The sequence below is a fragment of the Helobdella robusta genome (assembly GCF_000326865.2).
Source record: "Helobdella robusta unplaced genomic scaffold HELROscaffold_18, whole genome shotgun sequence".
Taxonomy (NCBI): Eukaryota; Metazoa; Annelida; class Clitellata; order Rhynchobdellida; family Glossiphoniidae; genus Helobdella; species Helobdella robusta.
This window is the reverse complement of record NW_008703981.1, coordinates 1,848,767-1,868,308: the sequence shown is the minus strand read 5'-3', so window position 1 is coordinate 1,868,308 and position 19,542 is coordinate 1,848,767. Positions and strand designations below refer to the sequence as shown.

General features: G+C 33.3%; 1 protein-coding gene across 1 annotated transcript; it reads left to right on the top strand.

Moving 5' to 3' along the window:
* Positions 1–1,666: 1,666 nt before the first annotated feature.
* HELRODRAFT_76777 (hypothetical protein) lies at positions 1,667–16,438 on the top strand (the record flags this gene model as incomplete). The annotated part of the gene is made up of 11 exons (XM_009016387.1): positions 1,667–1,814; positions 6,770–6,882; positions 11,781–11,890; positions 12,406–12,556; positions 12,807–12,905; positions 13,798–13,962; positions 14,056–14,155; positions 14,654–14,808; positions 15,518–15,640; positions 15,958–16,140; positions 16,313–16,438. Coding segments are annotated over 11 exons (1,473 nt in total), but the record flags the coding sequence as incomplete, so codon positions are not given.
* Positions 16,439–19,542: the final 3,104 nt, after the last annotated feature.

Genomic DNA, 19,542 nt, shown 5'->3' with positions numbered 1-19,542 from the left:
AAATATGGATGTGATGATGATGATGGTGATGGTAAAAAGAAATTTTTTAGTAAAAGATAAGTATCTGAAACCAAGATTGACTGATAAAAGTTGAATAAATGGATGAACGGATGAATGGATGAATGAATGAATGGATGAATGAATGAATGAATGAACGAACGAACGAATGGAAAGATAACTAAATGAATGAACAGTTATACTTGCACGTATAAATCCCGAAACACGTGACAATAACAGCACACACCAACACAAAATTTTTGATTGAATTAACTAAAACTACATGACATGTATGTAGGGAGGTGTTTGATTGACATTCTCAACAAAGCAGAGTACCATATTTAATATTATTCGTAAATATTTGAAAAAATATTTCTAATCTTCAATTAATTCTTTTTGGTTATTATTTATTTATTATTAAAAGAGAGTGTTATCAAATATTTGTTGGCTGGTAGATGTTTAGTACGTATAATGTGATGATCTTTTTTCGAAGATATTCTTCCGGGTTATAATCCGCAAAAGCCTGTCTTCATAAGCTTTCTATCATAAAGTTAATTTCCGCCAAGGAAAATTTTTTGTCAAATTTTAAAAATCGTCTGTTTGAGGAAACATTCTTCTAAGATATCCATACAAAATAAACATCAAAAAATGATGAATAAATTTTTATAGTAACCAAACAGATGAACAGCAAATATAAAAAAAATATTATTACGCCGTGTTTCTTAGCTTTAGGCATAAGGAGTGTTTGTGTGTGTATGTTTGTTTGTATGTTTGTGTGTATGTATGTGCGTGTGTATGTGTGTGCGTGCGTGTGTATTTAGCTGAATGTAAAGGAGGTGAACTGAAAAAAAGAACAGAATGCAGCATACATATCATTACAGTACAATACCTAGGCGATACTTAATTACTCAGCAGTATTATTTCCTAAGTGCACACACACACACACACACACATGCAGTCACACACATACACACACAATGGCTGATTGATTTATGAATTCATTCACCTTTTCTGGTTTAATGTATGCGTGTAGTGTTTTCAATAGCCCGCAGTTTAATTAAATGGATAGAGAATTATTTGGTTGGATAGTTGGTTGGTGGTCGGTTGGTTGGATAGTTGATTGGTCGGCTGGTCGGCTGGTTGGTTGGTTGGTTGGTTGGTTGGCTGTTTAGCTGGTTGGTCGGTTGGTTGGTTGGTTGGCTAGTTGGTCGGCTGGTTGGTTGGCTGGTTGACTGGTTGGTCGGTCGATCATTAAACTGGTTAATTTTTAATACGTTATAATAAATGTTAAGATTTTATTTCAACCAATTAACTTTATATTTCTATAAATTTTGTTTAATCTTCGAGGATTGCGAATGATTAATGGCTTTTTAAATTAGAGCGATGTTTTTGCATTTTTTCTTACGAGCCGTTCATCACCGTTGCCAGGTTCTTGTGAACAATTAATTTTTTGTACCTCTGACAATTCATCATCAGTTTTTGTTTTTTATTGTTTGCAGTAGTTGGTTCACTTGTTTGTCCGTTCATTCGTTTGTTCATTTCCAAACTCACGACAAACTTACTCGCTAAGTCATCCATTCGGTTTAAAAATTCATTCTTCCTTCCTTTCATTCAATCATTCATTCAATCATTCATTCATTCATTCAATTTCTGCAGACACACGGAAGGGATGGTGCACGTGGTCACGCCATTCGCGCAGATTGTCCATAGTTTGAGGTCAGTGAGAAATAATTTCCTCTCACTGACCAAGTCTACATCCGTTTTAAACAAGTTTGAAATGAGATTGATTAATTTGTCACATGATTTTTCATTCGTTCGTTTGTTCGTTCGTTCGTTTGTTTGTTCGTTCGTTCAATCATTGGTTCGTTGTTTCATTCATTCATTTTCATTCATACATTCATTTTCATTCATTCATTCCATTTATTTAATCGTTCTACAAAAAAGTTAATTTTTAACTAATTTTTAATCCTTATTAAATAAAAAACTATTTAATTGAATAATTAATCAATTGATTGATTATTTGATTGATTGATTAATTGATTAATTAATTGATCAATTGATTGATTAATTGATTTATTGATTGATTGGCATAGCTCGACTCGAAGCAGTTGCATAGGCTGTGAAAAGGAGAAGATCTCAAGCAACGATGAAGCCCTCACAGGTATGGTGAGGCATAACATTTCAAATAAACATCATCACCACTATCACCACACCATACCATATCATTACCATCATCATCATCCTCGCCATTTCACATCACCTTCGTCAAACCCATTCAAATACTCATTCGATCATTCTATTTTTTGCTATGTCATAAACAATTTTTCTTGAATCATTTTCTTCCTTTTTTATTTTGCCTTGCTAATATTCCCCAGAAAAATCTTAAAAGTTTTGATATTTTCTGGCGCAAAATGATATGATATATATTGATACTAAACACACAGTTACGCTCTGATGTATGTGTGTATATGTATGTATGTATGCGTATATATATATATGTGCGTGTGTGTTTATTTGTGTGAATGTGTGTGTGTCTGTGTGTGATTTTATACTTTTTATGATTTTTTCTATACTGACGAGGTGCTTCTGCATTTAATTATTTATTTTACGTGCAACTCACCTCTGGTTTAATATGCAAAGATATATAAGACTTCAAAAGATGAAATTAAATTATCTATGCTGTTTTTGTGACAGCAACATCCATAATAACGACAACACGAACATACAAAGAAATAATATGGAAAAGAATAATAATAAATAATTATAATTAATAATAATAATAATTGTTTTGCTCTAGAGAGCGAAACAATGGTATTTTATCATTAGAAATATTTCAGATCCCGTTATGCATGCACTTAAGATAAACACTGCTGCTGATGCTGCTGTTGCTGCTGCTGTTACTGCTACCACCACCACTACTACTACTACTACTATTACTACTAATACAACAACAACTACTACTACTACGACTACTACTACTACTACGACTACTACAACTACTACTTCTGCTGCCACTAATACTACTGCTGCTACTACTACTACTACAACTACTATTATTACTATTCCTGCAGCTACAACTACTACTACTGTTACTACCTCTTTGGCAAAAATGTTACATATTATTATTATTGCCGAAAGCGAGAATGGCATTACTTTCGAAAAAAAACAACATTCTGTAATGTTTTGCAGGTGCACTCTGGCTCCTAAAATAATAATAATAAATAATAATAAAAATAAATAATAATAATATATCGAATAAATATATATTTATTATAGTTATAATAAATAAATAGCAGTAATAGTAAAAACAACCAAGCAGTAACATCGCTAAGCAAAAAAAACTATGCACCGATGTTTTGATAACTTTTGTTCTTTCCGTGACGTAACAGGGAGAAAAATAAACAAAATTGATAAAAATAATAAACTCTGGAAATCCCATCCATCTATAAATAACTTTTTTGGAAATTTTATTGAATCCAATATTAAAGGCGGATCGATTTTAAACAGTTTAACATCAACCGAATTATCTATTGATAGGCGGGAAAGTTGGTTGTGTTAGCTGGGTTCATTCATTCAATTATTCATTCATTCATTCATTCACTCACTCATTCACTTATTCATTCATCCATCCATTCGTTCAGCCAGCTCATACAATCGCTTAAACTTTTTCTTTAATATTACCAAAACCCACAAACCGAGTGCAGAACAAGTTATCATCACGAGGTAAATAAACAAACAAAAAGAACATTTTCCATCTTTCGTTGTTGTTTTTGTTTTATGTCGAAAACAACGGAGAAAAACATTCAGCTCAGTGCATTGTCGATCGCTGATAGGTTTTGAGGTGTTGAAAGAAAGAAAGCACGCACACGCACACTCACACGTACAAACGAAAACATTCACACACACCTATACACACACACACACCTACACACACAAACCTATACACAAATCTACACACACACCTACACACACAAACCTACACACACACCTACACACACAAACCTATACACAAATCTACACACACACCTACACACACAAACCTACACACACACCTACACACACAAACCTATACACAAACCTACACACACACCTACACACACAAACCTACACACACACACACACACACACACACACACACACACACATAGAATCATTATTGGATGTATCCGGGTTTAATTCTACTTGTCCTCAAAATTGGAAATATCATCAAGAGATGTATGTATGAGCTTATGTAAAGTAACACCAAAAATAATAATAAAATAATAATACATTATCAAAATATTAATACAAACAATCTCCGCATTGTTACTACCCGCCCGAAATTGCTTCCAATAAAAAAAACATACACACGTACGTACATGATCACGCACACACGCACACACAAACACACGCACGAACACACGCAGAAACACACACACGCACGAACACACGCAAAAACACACACACGCACAATAAACATTATATGCTACAGATCGAACGAACAAACTCAAGATCGATAAAACACACGAATACAATGCAAGTAATAATGCTGATTGGCAACAAAAAAACAACAGTCATATAAACAAACAAAACATACAAAAACAAACAAAACATACAAAAACATACAAAAACAAACAAAACATACAAAAACAAACAAAACATACAAAAACAAACAAAACACAAAAACAAACAAAACATGCAAAAACAAACAAAACATACAAAAACAAACACAAACCAAATACGCAACAAAATATAAACGAAACCAAAACAACTCCAACATATCATTCCCAACTATGCAATACAACCTAATTAGCTAAAGACACGTCAGACATATGTATGTGTGAATGCTTGTATGTGTGTATATGAATGTGTATGTGTGTATGTATGTCTGTCTGTGTGTATGTGTGTTTGTGTAAACCATGAATTTTTTTATATTTTTTCTCAGTTCCTTTCATCCTTATCTTAATATTTATTTGCAATAAAAGACACATAAAAAAATAATCAAACAAAAAACGCATGTATATGTGCGTGTGTTGTGTGTGTGTCTTTGTGTGTGTGTGTGTTGTATATATAAGAGTTAATTAACATCAATCCAATTAAACTCGTTAACATTAGTGACTAATCAATCAATCAATTAAGTAATTGGTTAATTGGTTTAATTAATATGTCCTGCAAAAAGATGTAGTCGTTAAAGAAATGCTGTATGTGTGTATGTGGATGTGTGTGGATGTGTTTTGGGAAGCAAATAAAATTTCGTTTCGTTTTGTTTCGTGTGTATGTGGATGTGTGTTATCGTTTTTCAACGCAAATAACGGTTAAACGTGACTGGAATTTTCAATATAAATTTTATTCTTTTGTTGCTCATTTTTATAAATATAGTTGTTGTTGTTGTTATCATTACTACTGCTTTCACTACAACTACTACCACTACTGCTGCTGCTGCTGCTACTACTACTACTGCCATTATTACTATATTATTATTATTATTATTATTATTATTGCTGTTGTTGTTGTTGTTGTTGTTGTTGTTGTAATTTTGATTTGCAATAATGATATCCTTATCAGATAATTAGCATTGGCCGGCAGAGACTCTGTCGTTGCGAGGAATAATGATAATAATAAAAATAAAAATAATAATAATCATAATAATGATAATAATAATAATAATCATAGTCATAATCATCATCATCATCGTCGTCTACACCATCGTCATCAGGGATAAAGGTTTTCCTTAAAAAAGCACAACGTAAATATAATTTTCTATCATAATACACAAGCATTGCTAAGTCCCATGAAAGGCAAATGATAATAACAATAATAAAAATAATATTATTAATATAACTGTTATTATAATTGAAATAATAATTTCAATAATACAAATAACAATAATAGGAATATCATTGTAGAAAAGACAAACCGACACAATATACATGATGTAATTAATTGTATTGCGTAAAGGAATGATATGTTTACGTTCATGCACGCACACACACATGCACGCACGCACGCACACACACGTATATGCAAACAAGTACTCACACGCACACACACACACACTTAATACACACATTTACACATATACAAACATAAAATTCAGTCACCCAAAACATACACATGTACACACACATGTACATATACAAACACATACACACACACACACATTCATACATACATACAAACACATATACATATAAGCATAAATTCACCCTGGTATTTACTTATAATACAAATTTTGTATTCCCAACATAATCATTCATACGCCATTATAACAATCAATCAAAAAATGATAAATTTATTGTACACTATCTAAATACAAAAATATACACGTACGTACATACACAAACGCATAAATACACTCACATACAAACAAACATTTGAACACACACACACATCCACACACACACACACAAATAACTATACATACATACATAGATACTTACATACAAAAATAGACAAGTGTACGTACGTACATACATAAATACATATCCACACACGCACACATTTATACATACACACAATTCACACACATCTCTGAATGATTGATTAGAAACCATTGCTCGTGTATGAACAGCGTTACAACTATTCGAACAAACTTTGGGTCTAGTCTAGCAGTCTTCTCACACCATCAAATGTCATCTCATATTACCACCTCACATCATCATCATCCTCACATCATCATCATCCTCACATTATCATCATCTTCATCATCGTCGTCGTCATCATCCTCACACCATCATCACAATTTCATTTTTGTCATCGTCGTCATCATCCCGTCACTTCATCACCCGAACAGAAGACCAGTTAGACAAATTATCTTCGGAAACGCTGGGTGAGTTGGAATGGTGTCTGGAGCAGCTGGAGATCATACAGACCCATCGGTCAGTCAGCGAGATGGCCACGAATAAGGTGAGATGATGATGAGTGAGAAGGAGAAATTGAGTTTGTGAGTGAGTAAGTGGGTGAATGAGTGAGTGAGTGAATGAATGAATGAGTGAGTGAGTGAGTGAGTGAGTGGGTGAGTGAGTGAGTGAGTGAGTGAGTGAGTGAGTGAGTGAGTGAGTGAGTGAGTGAGTGAGTGAGTGAGTGAGTGAGTGAGTGAGTGAGTGAGTGAGTGAGTGAGTGAGCGAGTGAAAATTTTGACTTCGATGTTATTTTTAAAGTATTGCAATGGTTCATGTGATTATGACGTCATGAAATGATGTCATTATAATGATGATGATGTGACGACGACGATGACGACGACGATGATGATGTTGTTGTTATCTCCTGAAGTTCTTGAAAGAAACTAAACAAAACAAAAAAAAAACAAGAGGCAAAAACAGACTGAATGAGAAATAATTTTTTTTCATCATGAAATTCTTCTCTTAGTCATGGCAGTGTAAGCGGATACAATTGAGGATACAATTTTCCTTTTGGGTTTCAAGAGAGATTTATTTCAGATCTCTATACTACAGTGATAATTTTGTCATTTCTATGTCATGTCATATTTATCTATTTTGTCATAATTATTTATCTAACTTATATACTTCTCTTAAGTGTTTTTTTCCATATAATAATCCATTTTCAATCGCAATAATATACAGTTCGTTGGGTATATTTCTACATAATAATTTTTTTCATATCATAATTTTTCCAATATCCATTAATTAGAATCATAATTCAGATTATTATGAACGTATGTATAGATGGATAAATATTTATACAATTGTCTTTGTTGATGACAGATTTGTATGATTCGTGAATATGTACATGCCACTGCCTAAGGTTTCAATGTTTTTTAATGAGTTCGATCATTCGTCTGGTTGTTTGTTTGTTTGTTATTGTTGTTTTTGTTGTTGATGATGATGATGATGACGACGAAGATGACGATGACGATGATGAATAAGAAGTAGCTGATGTGAAGGACTCCATAGGCGATGCTAACTTGGCCATCCAGATTAATGCAAGCATTAATCTGGATGGCCAATTATTGCCATCCAGATTAATGCAAGCATTAATCTGGATGGCAATAATGACGGCAGTTAACAAACTGAATTATTATGAACGTATGTATGGATGAATATTTATACAATTGTCTTCGTTGATGACAGATTGGATAGGATTTTTATAGGATGAAATTTTTATCATCCACGGATATAACAGAATTTATTTAATTGCGGAATTCATAAGAATGACGTTAAATTGACGTTTTAGTCGATTGAAAAATTTTCTAAAAGTGATTTGTAAAAAGCGCGCATTTGAGCTTAAAGATTAGAAATGTCTCAAAATACCATTGCTATATCCACAACCTTAAATATTGCGCGCGCGTATGTGTGTGTGTGTGTGTGTGTGTGTGTGTGGGTGGATGTGTGTGTATGAAGTTAGATGTAGTGTGTGTACCTCGTTCAATGCACTGACCTAGATAGAGAGAGATTAAGATTTTTATGATACAAAAGTTTTGTTCGAAGATGTTTATTTACGTTCTTTGGTCTGAACTGACGTAATATACACAAAACGTACACACACATACACACACATAAACATAAATACATACACACATAAACACATACATACATGCTAATACATACATACATATATACATACATACATACATGCATACATACATACATACATACATACATGCATACATGCATACATACATACATACATACACAAAATCTTCAGATGCAAACACGTTCACACAAACTTAAATATGTTCATGCACAAACATGCACTAGACAGACAAACCAAACCCAAAAGTAGAACTGCAACAACAAAGTATTTTAGCTACGGCCCATTTGTTTTGATATATTGAACTACTCTCAAAAAAGATTTCTAAAGAAAGCTAGAAAATGGAACGAATAAAAGTTTGCTCTGTGTGCGCGCGTGTGTGTGTTTGTATGTGTGCGTGTGTGTGTGTGGAGAAATTGTTTGTATGTGTGTGTGTGTGTAAGTGTGTGGAGAAATAAATGTATTATCGTCTGCCAGTGTGAATGTGCGCGTAAATATGTATGTGTATGTGTGTGTATGGCGTGTGTGTGTAACGTTTTGTGTATGTATATTTTTTGTATGTTTTTGTTTTCTTCACTAACTTCGTTTTTAAAAGTAAACAAACTTAAAATGTCTAGAAAGATTTTTTCGTTTTTAAAAACTTCTCTCCTGCTTTCTAATCAATCATACATGCCCGCGTAATGTAGAGACCACATCAGTCAAAAAGTAGCTAGCTCTCTTTCTCTCTCTGGAAGGAGCTAATAATTTATGGTAATTTATTTAAAGGCTTTAAAACCCCTAAAAAAAATGTTCTCTATCGTATCTACAAACATATTTTGCAAACGTTTCAGAAACATTTGTGAAATTTTTTTAAAAGGTATTCTAATAAACAAACAAACAAACAAACAAACATTTAAAATAAACCTAAGAACGAACTTACACACAAAAACGCAGGCAGACAGACACACACACACACACACACATATATATATATATATATATATATATATACATACATGTGTGTATAAATATATGGATAACCTAGGTTTGTTCACAAATTAATTCGATATTGAAGTAATAAGGTTATTTTGGGAAACAATACATCTGCAATGTATATGCGAATATAAGCTTGATAAACATTGAAGGGATGAGGTCGTTGAACCAGCAAGACAAACACACAGATACACAAACATATCAAAACACGCCGACACACATACAAACACATACACACACACACACACACACACACACACACACATGCAAGTACACACACACACATGAAAAAATTTAGTTTTGGGTTTCTTATGTTTACGATGTCTTTTATTTTATTGTCCTGTAAAGGTTCATGGACCTTTTTGTCTTTATTTTTCAGGGTTTTTTTTCCAAAAAAAAAATTCTTCCAACAAAAGTTTTTACATAGTCTTCCATTTATCATTTTTCAATTTTTCTTTTAATGAATGGTTAATTAATTTTATTTCATTTTTCCAACGGTACAAAAACACCATGCTCTACCCAATCTTTGAAATATAGAAAAAATTAACGAGCATAACGTAAAGAAAAAATAGAAAAACCAAAAACATGACCAACAAAAAAAAAACACAAAGAACATTTATTTCATCTGCCAAAATTTTCTTTCTTTCTCAAAAAATACAATTTCTTGGCAGTTTCTTCAAACAGAATACTAATTAACAAGAATGTGTATGCGTATATATGTATATATTTTTTTAATTCGCACATACCACAAAAAAAACTCACAACGTTGAGAAAAGGATAGAAAAATAAAAAAAAAATGAAAAACGTGAGAGAAAGAGAAAGTAAGAGAGAGGGAGAGTGGAGGAGAAAGAGAGAAAGAGAATCGTGATAGTAGGAAGAAATAAGAAATGAAGTGAAAGAAAAGAAAAGAAAGAGGAATGAAAGAATGAAAAAGTGGCAAGGGAGAGGAAAACAGAAAGAGAGAGAGAGAGAGAGAGAAAGAGAGAGAGAGAGAGAGAGAGAACAGACGAAACCAATTAGATATACTATTACAATAAAAACCAGCATAAAAGTAAAAAAAATTCACGAGACAATTGTTTGCAAATACACATACAAACAAACAAACAAACAAACATACGTATAAACACAAGTGCATACATAGAAATGAACACTTATGTTGTAATAAGTGGATTCTATGCAAAATAAACAATCATTTAACACGCACCATTGCTTGTAGGGGAGAATTTTATTAGATTTCCAACCTATGTGATTGCATAACGTAAATGTTTATTTGTCTGTTTATTTGTTTGTTTGTTCGTTCGTTCATTCGTTTGTTCGTTTGTATAGCCAAAAATAACATCAACATGACATTGACGAAACATCGTATAACATCAATATAACAAAAAATAACATCAACAAAACATCATATAACACCAAGTTAAAGAGAAAATAGGTTGATCTAGGCATCTTTCACCACCGGCTAGCAAACAACCTCAATGTAATGTATGTTTTAACTTTGTTTAGCTTTGTTCCTATTCCATAGGTTTGCTGCTTGTAAATGTTACTGTTTATGCTGTTGTTTATTGTTTATGCTGTCGTTGTGGTTTATGTTGTTGTTTGTGTTGTTGTTGTTTGTGATGTCGTTGCCAAAAATTAAGAAAACATTTGAATTCTGCAAGCCATCTAAAACGCCGATGAAATTTTACAAATTTTTCTCAGCCTGGTGCATACCATACGAGCGTAGAAATAAATCCTTTTACCTATGCACTCTACAAATGATGAATAATAATAATACTAATAATACACGCATACATGCAAACAAACAACACATATAATTGTAGACACACACACACACACACAAATACACACACGTCATACACATAAGTATATAACTAATAGTATGCCTTAACTGACTGCTTACAATCATTCTTCTATTGTTACATGTCGGTATTACAAGAATGTCGGGTCAGATTTGGAAATGGGATGAGCAATAATTTCTTGGATTTCCAAAATAATCCATGATAAAGAGCTCATTCACGCTAACATGATTCACTTGTACCGAATAATACGAACGCAGAATCCAGTTATGCAAATGTGCCTCTGTGTGTGTGTTTGTGTGTGTTTGTGTGTGTGTGTTTGTGGTGTGTGTATTTGTGGTGTGTGTATTTGTAGTGTGTGTGTGTGCATGAGAGTGTGATGGGTGCATTTGTTTGTTGTGAATGGTTTTTTTTAGGAGCATCGAAACACCCACACTGATTTGAGTCCCATCGCCATTTCCAAACAACGACATAAACAACGATGACGTCATCATAAATGACTTCGTCCAGTTACGTAAAATGATGTGTTTTTTTCTGCTTGTACAGTTTAAAAGAATGCTGAATAGGGAGCTAAGCCACTTCGCTGAATCGAGCAAGGCAGGGAATCAAATATCAGAATACATCAGTTCCACCTTTCTGGGTGAGTTTGCTGCCTGGTCGTCTGTTCGCTTGCTTCTTATCTCACCTCATTATCATAAAATATGCAAATTTTATATCATTATAAGCTAAAACTACTAAAATTAATAAAAAATATCATATTTAAATATAAAATTCTCTCTCACACATGTACTCTTTCATTCACTTCCTTCCCCCACTATCTCTCTCTTTCTCTCTCTCTCTTTCTTTCTCTCTCTCTCTCTCTCTCTCTCTCTCTCTCTCTCTCTCTCTCTCTATCTCTCTCTTTTTCTATCCCAGACAAACAAGAAGACATGTACATTGAGGAGAGATACAACAGCCTAGAAAACAAAGCGAAATTGAAACAACAACAACAACAAAAGCAACAACAGCAGAACAGCGTTCAATACAACAACGACGACAACTCAACTACAGACGCCACAAAATCCGAAGGCGAGCCACAGAAGCAGCTACAGCAGCAACAGACGCAACAACTTCAACTACAACATCCGCAACAGTTGCTACTACTTCAAAATGATGAGGACACGGATAGCAGGAACAACAACAACAACAGCAACAGCGAAAGAAAGAGTCCTATGCTGGAAATCACTGGCGTCAAGAGGCCTTCTATAACTCCGCCGGCCTCTTCAATCATCATGCATCCCAAGTATGGAGTGGATTCAAATGATCCGGAACATCTGGATGAGGTAAGGAATGATTAGTGGATGGGTTTTATAGATGAATGGATGAATGAATGAATGAATGAATGAATAAATGAACGAATGGATAGATTGATAGATGGATAGATTGATAGATGGATGGATTGACGAGTATTTGAAAACATATTAAAAATATTGAAAAATCTTTCGTTTTGCATTAGCGTTAGTTTCATTAACATTTGCAAATATTATTATTCAAAAACTTGCATGATTTTTCCCGCCAAAAACCCAACCCTAGATAATGGCGGACATTGATAAGTGGGGCATTGATATTTTTGAAATAGGTCAACTGACCAACAACAGGCCGATGACAACCGTGACTTACACCATTCTTGCTGTTAGATTTCCTTTCAATATTTTTATTTTTTTTTATCCGTTCGTTCATTCTTTTATCAGTTTACTCATTCATTTATTCTTTCATTCGTTCGTTCGTTCGTTCATTCATTCGTTCGTTCGTTCGTTCATTCATTCATTCATTCATTCATTCATTCATTCATCCATCCATTCATTCATCCATTCATTCATCTCTTCATTCATTTTTGTCATTTGTTGAAAATATTTTTCCCCCATATACGTCGTCGAGATAACCTCGTAATAAATAAAACTATAACGAAAAACGTTATAAAAAAAAAGTACATTTTCTCCGTATTTAGCCCGGAGTTTTAGAACCGTAAATTAAGATTTGAGGCTATTAGCAGGCAAGAAACAGCAAACAATCGTCGGCCCAACACAACACGCAACATCACAAACAACTCGACAGAGTATCTTATTTTATGGCCGCTAAATTTTCTTCTCGATACAAATTTACGCACTTCTAGTGAAGTTGTTTTAGCTGGCTGGGTTTGAATTTTTGATTTTATTTTTCACATAACATCAATTTAATTACCAATTAAACGTTATTGATAGAGGCAGAATTAATTGATTTAACCAATTAGACATTATTGACAGAAGCAGAATTAATTGATTTAAAAAGAGGTATGGTATTTAAAGGTCCATGATATCATAGTACCGTCTCATCATTACCTATGTAACCACCTCCATCTTTTATATCATGTTTAAGTGTCATTTTCATCTTTTCATAAATACCATCGTTTGTCGACAAAACTCCAAGGGGAAAACATTTCATCACCATATTCATTTTAATCAGCATCATCTTCCACCTGTCATCACTTTTCATCATCATCGGCGTCCACCATCATTGAAACTTTTCTCCATATTTATTTTCCCAGAAACGTGACCTCTTGCGCGCATTCAACATCTGCAGCACGACGATGCTCAACTACCTGATGACGGCCGAAGATCACTACAGACCGGAAGTACCTTACCACAACGGCTATCATGCCGCTGACGTCACTCAGTCCTGCCATGTTCTTCTTAGTTTGCCCGCTCTTGAGGTAGTAGGGTGTTTGTTCGTTTGTCTGTTTGTTTGTTGTTTGTTTGTTTACTGAGGCCTTCAAAAGTGACGTAACGTCATTCCAATCAATCAGAATCTTTTTACGGATCTCGAAATTCTTGCAACAATCTTCGCCAGTTGCATACATGACATTGACCATCCTGGCTTCACGAACAACTACTTCATAACGACAGGTTTCAAACAGACGTGGTTTTTGTTGTTTTTTTTATAGTTTATTTGTCACTTGTTCGTTTTTTTATTGTATTTTTTGTGATGTTTGGTAATGGTTTTGTGTATTTTGTATTGTATTCATTTGTATTGTAAACTGATTGAGTTTTTTGCTTTTGAGTTAATTTCAGAGGTGTTGAATAGATTTGTTTGTTAGTTTATAGAGGTTTTACAGAGTTAATACAATTTTGTTAACACAACAACACACAAACAAAGCCGATAACACTAAACGACAAAACAATTCACTATGAGAGACAACATCAACAACAACAACAAAACCATTTCTACAACACCAAGCACGCTAACACAACATCCTAACGCACCAAACCAAACACAACCAGTAACCAACTAACCAAAGAAACCAACTAACCAAAGAAACCAACTAACCAGCCAACAATCAACCAGCCAACACAACTCAACCACCACTAACTACTGACAAATCAGTAACCAAAAAACACTCAAAGGTTCTGACCTGGCTCTCATGTATAATGACGAATCAGTCCTAGAGAACCATCATCTGGCTGTCGCTTTTAAATTATTACAGCAGACAGATTGTGATTTCCTCGCTAGCCTGCCTACCAAGTCTCGGCAGATTTTAAGAAGAATCGTCATAAGCCTTGTAAATTATTATCTATACTTTTATTATTTATATTATTTTCGATGTTATTGATATTGGTTGTATTTAATTGTCTCCAAGCCAGAATGTTATTCTAACTTTGTTTGTGTTTTGTTCTGGTAAATAAAATGTATTTTTGATTTTGATTGATTTGATAATTATAAAATTATCAATATGTATGTACGTACATGTATATCTATATAGTAAATCTTTACTTAAAACGTGTAATGTATGTATGTATGTATGTACAAAGATGTGTGAGTGTATTTTATGTACGTACTATGTATACATGTGCATGTATGTATTTATATATGTTTGTATGTATGAGCGATAATATCAGATTAAGCATTCTTTCGTGAAATATTCATCTCTGGTGTTGCAAGTTTAGACGTCAGACGATAAATCCTGGCTTAAGCATTTCAGTTGTATGTATGTGTGTTTTTGTGTGTATGTTTGTGTGTGTTTGTTTTTGTGTATGTTTGTGTGTGTATGTTTGTGTGCTTGCTAGGTTATAGTTTATATCCGTCTGTTTTTTGGCTTAGAGGTATTTCTTTTCTATATCGATAATTTTTATCATATCAAATATTTTATAAAATTGTTCTGAAATTTTTTTCTGAAATTCATCTAAATCATAAAGAGATTTATAATTATTTTTAATCTATAATATTTAATTTCTATATTAAAAAAATAATTTTTCGTTGTTGATTGGAAGGTGTTAGCGACAGATATGAACAAACACATGGACCACGTTGCTCACCTCAAGACCATGGTTGAGGCCAGAAAGTTATCAGGAGCCGACATACTCAGCCAGGAGAACTACAGCGATAGATTGCTGGTTCGATTTTGGTTTTTTTTTCTGTTTTTTTTTTTCATGGTTATTTTGCTACTTTTTTTGGTTATTGTATTGATTTTTATGGTATAAATCACTGGCAAATATGACTTATCGTGAAGTTGATACAAAATTGACTTACTTTATGCTCGTTTGTCCTATAAGTTTCGAGAAACTAATTTTAAAATTAAGAAAAAGTTTCAAATTTTCAGCGAAAGTTAAAAATCTAAACAAAGAATCACACCCACAAACAACTGTTACACTAAACATCACACACTGATAAAATTGGATAACCCCAGCAATTACCCTTTCCATGCCCAAAGATCCTGCAGCACATGATCCACTGCGCAGACCTCAGCAATCCAACGAAACCTCTTCCTCTCTACAAGAAGTGGACAGATGCAATCATGGAGGAATTCTTTCGACAGGGTGATGCCGAGAGGGAACGTGAGTTGGACATTAGTCCCATGTGCGATCGACTGACTGCCACCGTCGAAAAATCACAGGTTGGTTTTTTTTTAATAATCACGTTAATAATTTTCAAAACGGCAAAGAAAAATCTATAATGCCAATTTTAAATTTTATCAGCCCATGTTTCTATCATTAATTTATTAAATTTAAAACTAGTCACCTAGTTAATATCTCCATCAGTACATCACTTGTGCTTTCACGAAATAGGTGGGTTTCATCGACTACATCGTTCATCCGCTCTGGGATACCTGGGCAGAATTAGTTGAGCCAGGCTGTCGAGAAATCATAGAATCGTTAGAATACAACAGAGATTGGTACTACAACGCCGTGCCTCCAGCCACAAACGAAGACTTCAACACAGCTACAACCGCTACAACCGCAACAACTTCTTCAGCGACGAACACTCCAACTATTACATCGAACGCCAACTCTAAAACTGAAAATGGATTTTTTTTCGACGAGGACAACGACGAAGATGACAACGGAGACGCCGTGGACAGCCTACAAGACATCCAAGAAACGGAAAAACTCATCAGGAGGGCGAAATCAAATAGCGGAAGTAGCGGCAGCGGTAGTGGTGGCAACAAACGCGACTCCGCTAGCGAGGATATTCTAATAAAACGAGGCGAGAGCAAACCGATGTGTGTCTTCATATTAGGCAACGACAATGAAGGTGGCGTAGAATTATCCCCAACGTTCAAAACACGACCTAGTTCGAATATTTTCTCTTCGCGACACAACTCAACGGCCTCAACTTGTGAGAAACCTTCGCCAACCGCAGTAGGAAAAGTTAAAAATTGCGCGCCAGCGTTCAATGTTACCTCAGCGGCGACCGCCTGCCCAAGCATAGTCCTTGAGAAGATAGATACCGATTGTTGATGTTCTTATAAACTGATCTTCATGGAATATTCAATGTTCTGTGTATGTGTTTATATATCTTCGTCTGTGTGTATATATGTATGTGTGAGTTTACGCGTGCATGTGTGTGTGTGTGTGTGTGTGTGTGTGTGTGTGTGAGTGTGTATCGTTAGTTTATAATTATTTATTTACTTATGTCTGTACTTATGTAATGTACAAATATTTTCCCCAAATTATTTATTTAATTAATAATTTATTTTCAAAGCATTTTGATTCGTAAACCTAAAATGATGTCTCAATTGTTATTCTTTTAAATTTATTATTGATAACTCATTAAAGAAGTATGTTGTACCTATTTGCTTGATTTATGAATGAAAGCGTCAAATGAATTTTCGAACCATCTGAATGAAATTTTTAAAGTTTCAGTTTTATTCTGTGATAGTTCTCATTCGTTTGTTCACTCATTCATTCATTCATTCATTCATTCATTCATTCATTCATTCATTCATTCATTCATTCATTCATTCATTCATTCATTCATTCATTCATTCATTCATTCATTCATTCATCATTCATTCATTCATTCATTCATTCATTCATTCATTCATACATTCATTCATTTATTAATATTATAACAATATATATCACCACTGGCCACCAAGGCTTACCCCAGACAACGGACTTTGAAACCCAGAGTCAATCGGTTATCGTACCCTCAACTAACTTATTCATTACAATTAAATTACATAACTCAAGAGCCCAATTCATTGGCCTTTTGGCACCCACCCCACCACCTACGTAATGCCTTGGGCTCCAACATAATAATAATGTAAAACTTAATAACCTACCTATCGATACACTTACAGCGTTTTAATTTACATTACAAGATTGTTCCTAGAATTAAATTATTGCTTTTAACTACCTATGAAATTAAATTACTCTCAACCTTAGTAATAATAAATTAGAGTGTGTAATGAAAATAAAATTACGCTCAAATACCAATGCAATGTGTTTATGTATGTATTTGAATATACCTCAATATTCCTTAATATACCTCAATGTACCTCAATATACCTCAATATAATTCTATATAATCCTACATAACTAAAAAATAAAGATAAATAAAAGTAAATTAAAAAATTGTAAAGATATAAAAAATGAGATCAGGCGTTTCTGGCTCAAGGGAATTAATTTAAATTTTTTTTTAAATGTCAAGGTCGGTTTCTTTGATATGTTTTTACAGATTCAAAAACATCATGTACGTGATTACGTATGGGCTTATGTATGTGTGAATGTTAACGCGTATGTATGTGTTTGTTTGTGTGCAAGAAATTAAATTAAAAAATATTTTAAATGTCAAGGTCGGTTCCTCTGGTGGGTTTTCGTTAAAATCAAAAACATCATGTATGTGATTATGTACGTGCTTATGTATGTGTGAATGTTGTCATGCATGTATGAGAGAAATGAGAAGATGAGGAGTTAAACAAAAATAGCAACAATAACAATGCTAATCAATATAAAAATATAAATGTAACTACAAATATCAATCTATTCCTTTGTTTTAGTTTTGATCTTTAATTAGTCGCAATCATCATCATCGATATCGCAATGAAATCAAATTGAGAATTTATTAAATTTTTGGAAAAGTATTTTTATTTATTTTATGATAATAACCAAACAATCACTCAATCAGTCATTTAACTAACTAACCAATCGAACAATCAACTAATTAACTAATGAACCTTGAATTATGTATTTTGAATTATTTTTTTCAGTTTTAATGAAAATATTGCAATATTGTAAGTAAGCTAATCTATGGCTAAAAATAGAAGCATTGAGTTTTCACAAAACGTTAAAACAGCAACATGTTATTAACCTTTTGTAGGTAGATGACGTCAACAAACAACATATCCGGTTTCAATAGAATCTTCTAGTTCCTGTTTGCTCGTTCGAAGATTACATTTAGAAAAAAAAATTACATTTTATCATTGAAATAAACCTATAAAGCAATCATTAACACATTTTGATGATTAATGACCAATAACCAACCACAATGACGAATATTAAAGAAAGTTTAAATAAAAAACGCGCCCCATCGTGACCTCGTGCAAATTAAAAGTTAATCGTAAATTGATACGAGAACGATATAGTTGATGGCAATTGGTGTAAAATTTTGATAAAAATTCTCTAATTATTCCTTTATTTTATTTTGATGTCAATCAAAAATCATGAGCGCTGGCACTGTCTTCATAAACTGTCCGGGTTCGTATTCTCTCTGGTTATTTTTTTTAATTGTCCAATTTTCGACCATAAAAAAAAATTAAGTACTAAAATAAACTTTTCTATTTTATAAATTGTTTATATACCGGATCGATGTTAGTGTGAGGACGTTACGTATATATATATATATACCCATTTTTATCACGGATGAGTATGTGGATTTTTTGGTAATTAAAGTATGCAACAGACTTATGCAACAGCCTGCCTGTCCTGCATCATACATAATGAATCATCAATAAATGAATTTGCGTTTGACGCTATTTACAAAGCTGATATCATCATATTTTGAATGACAGAAC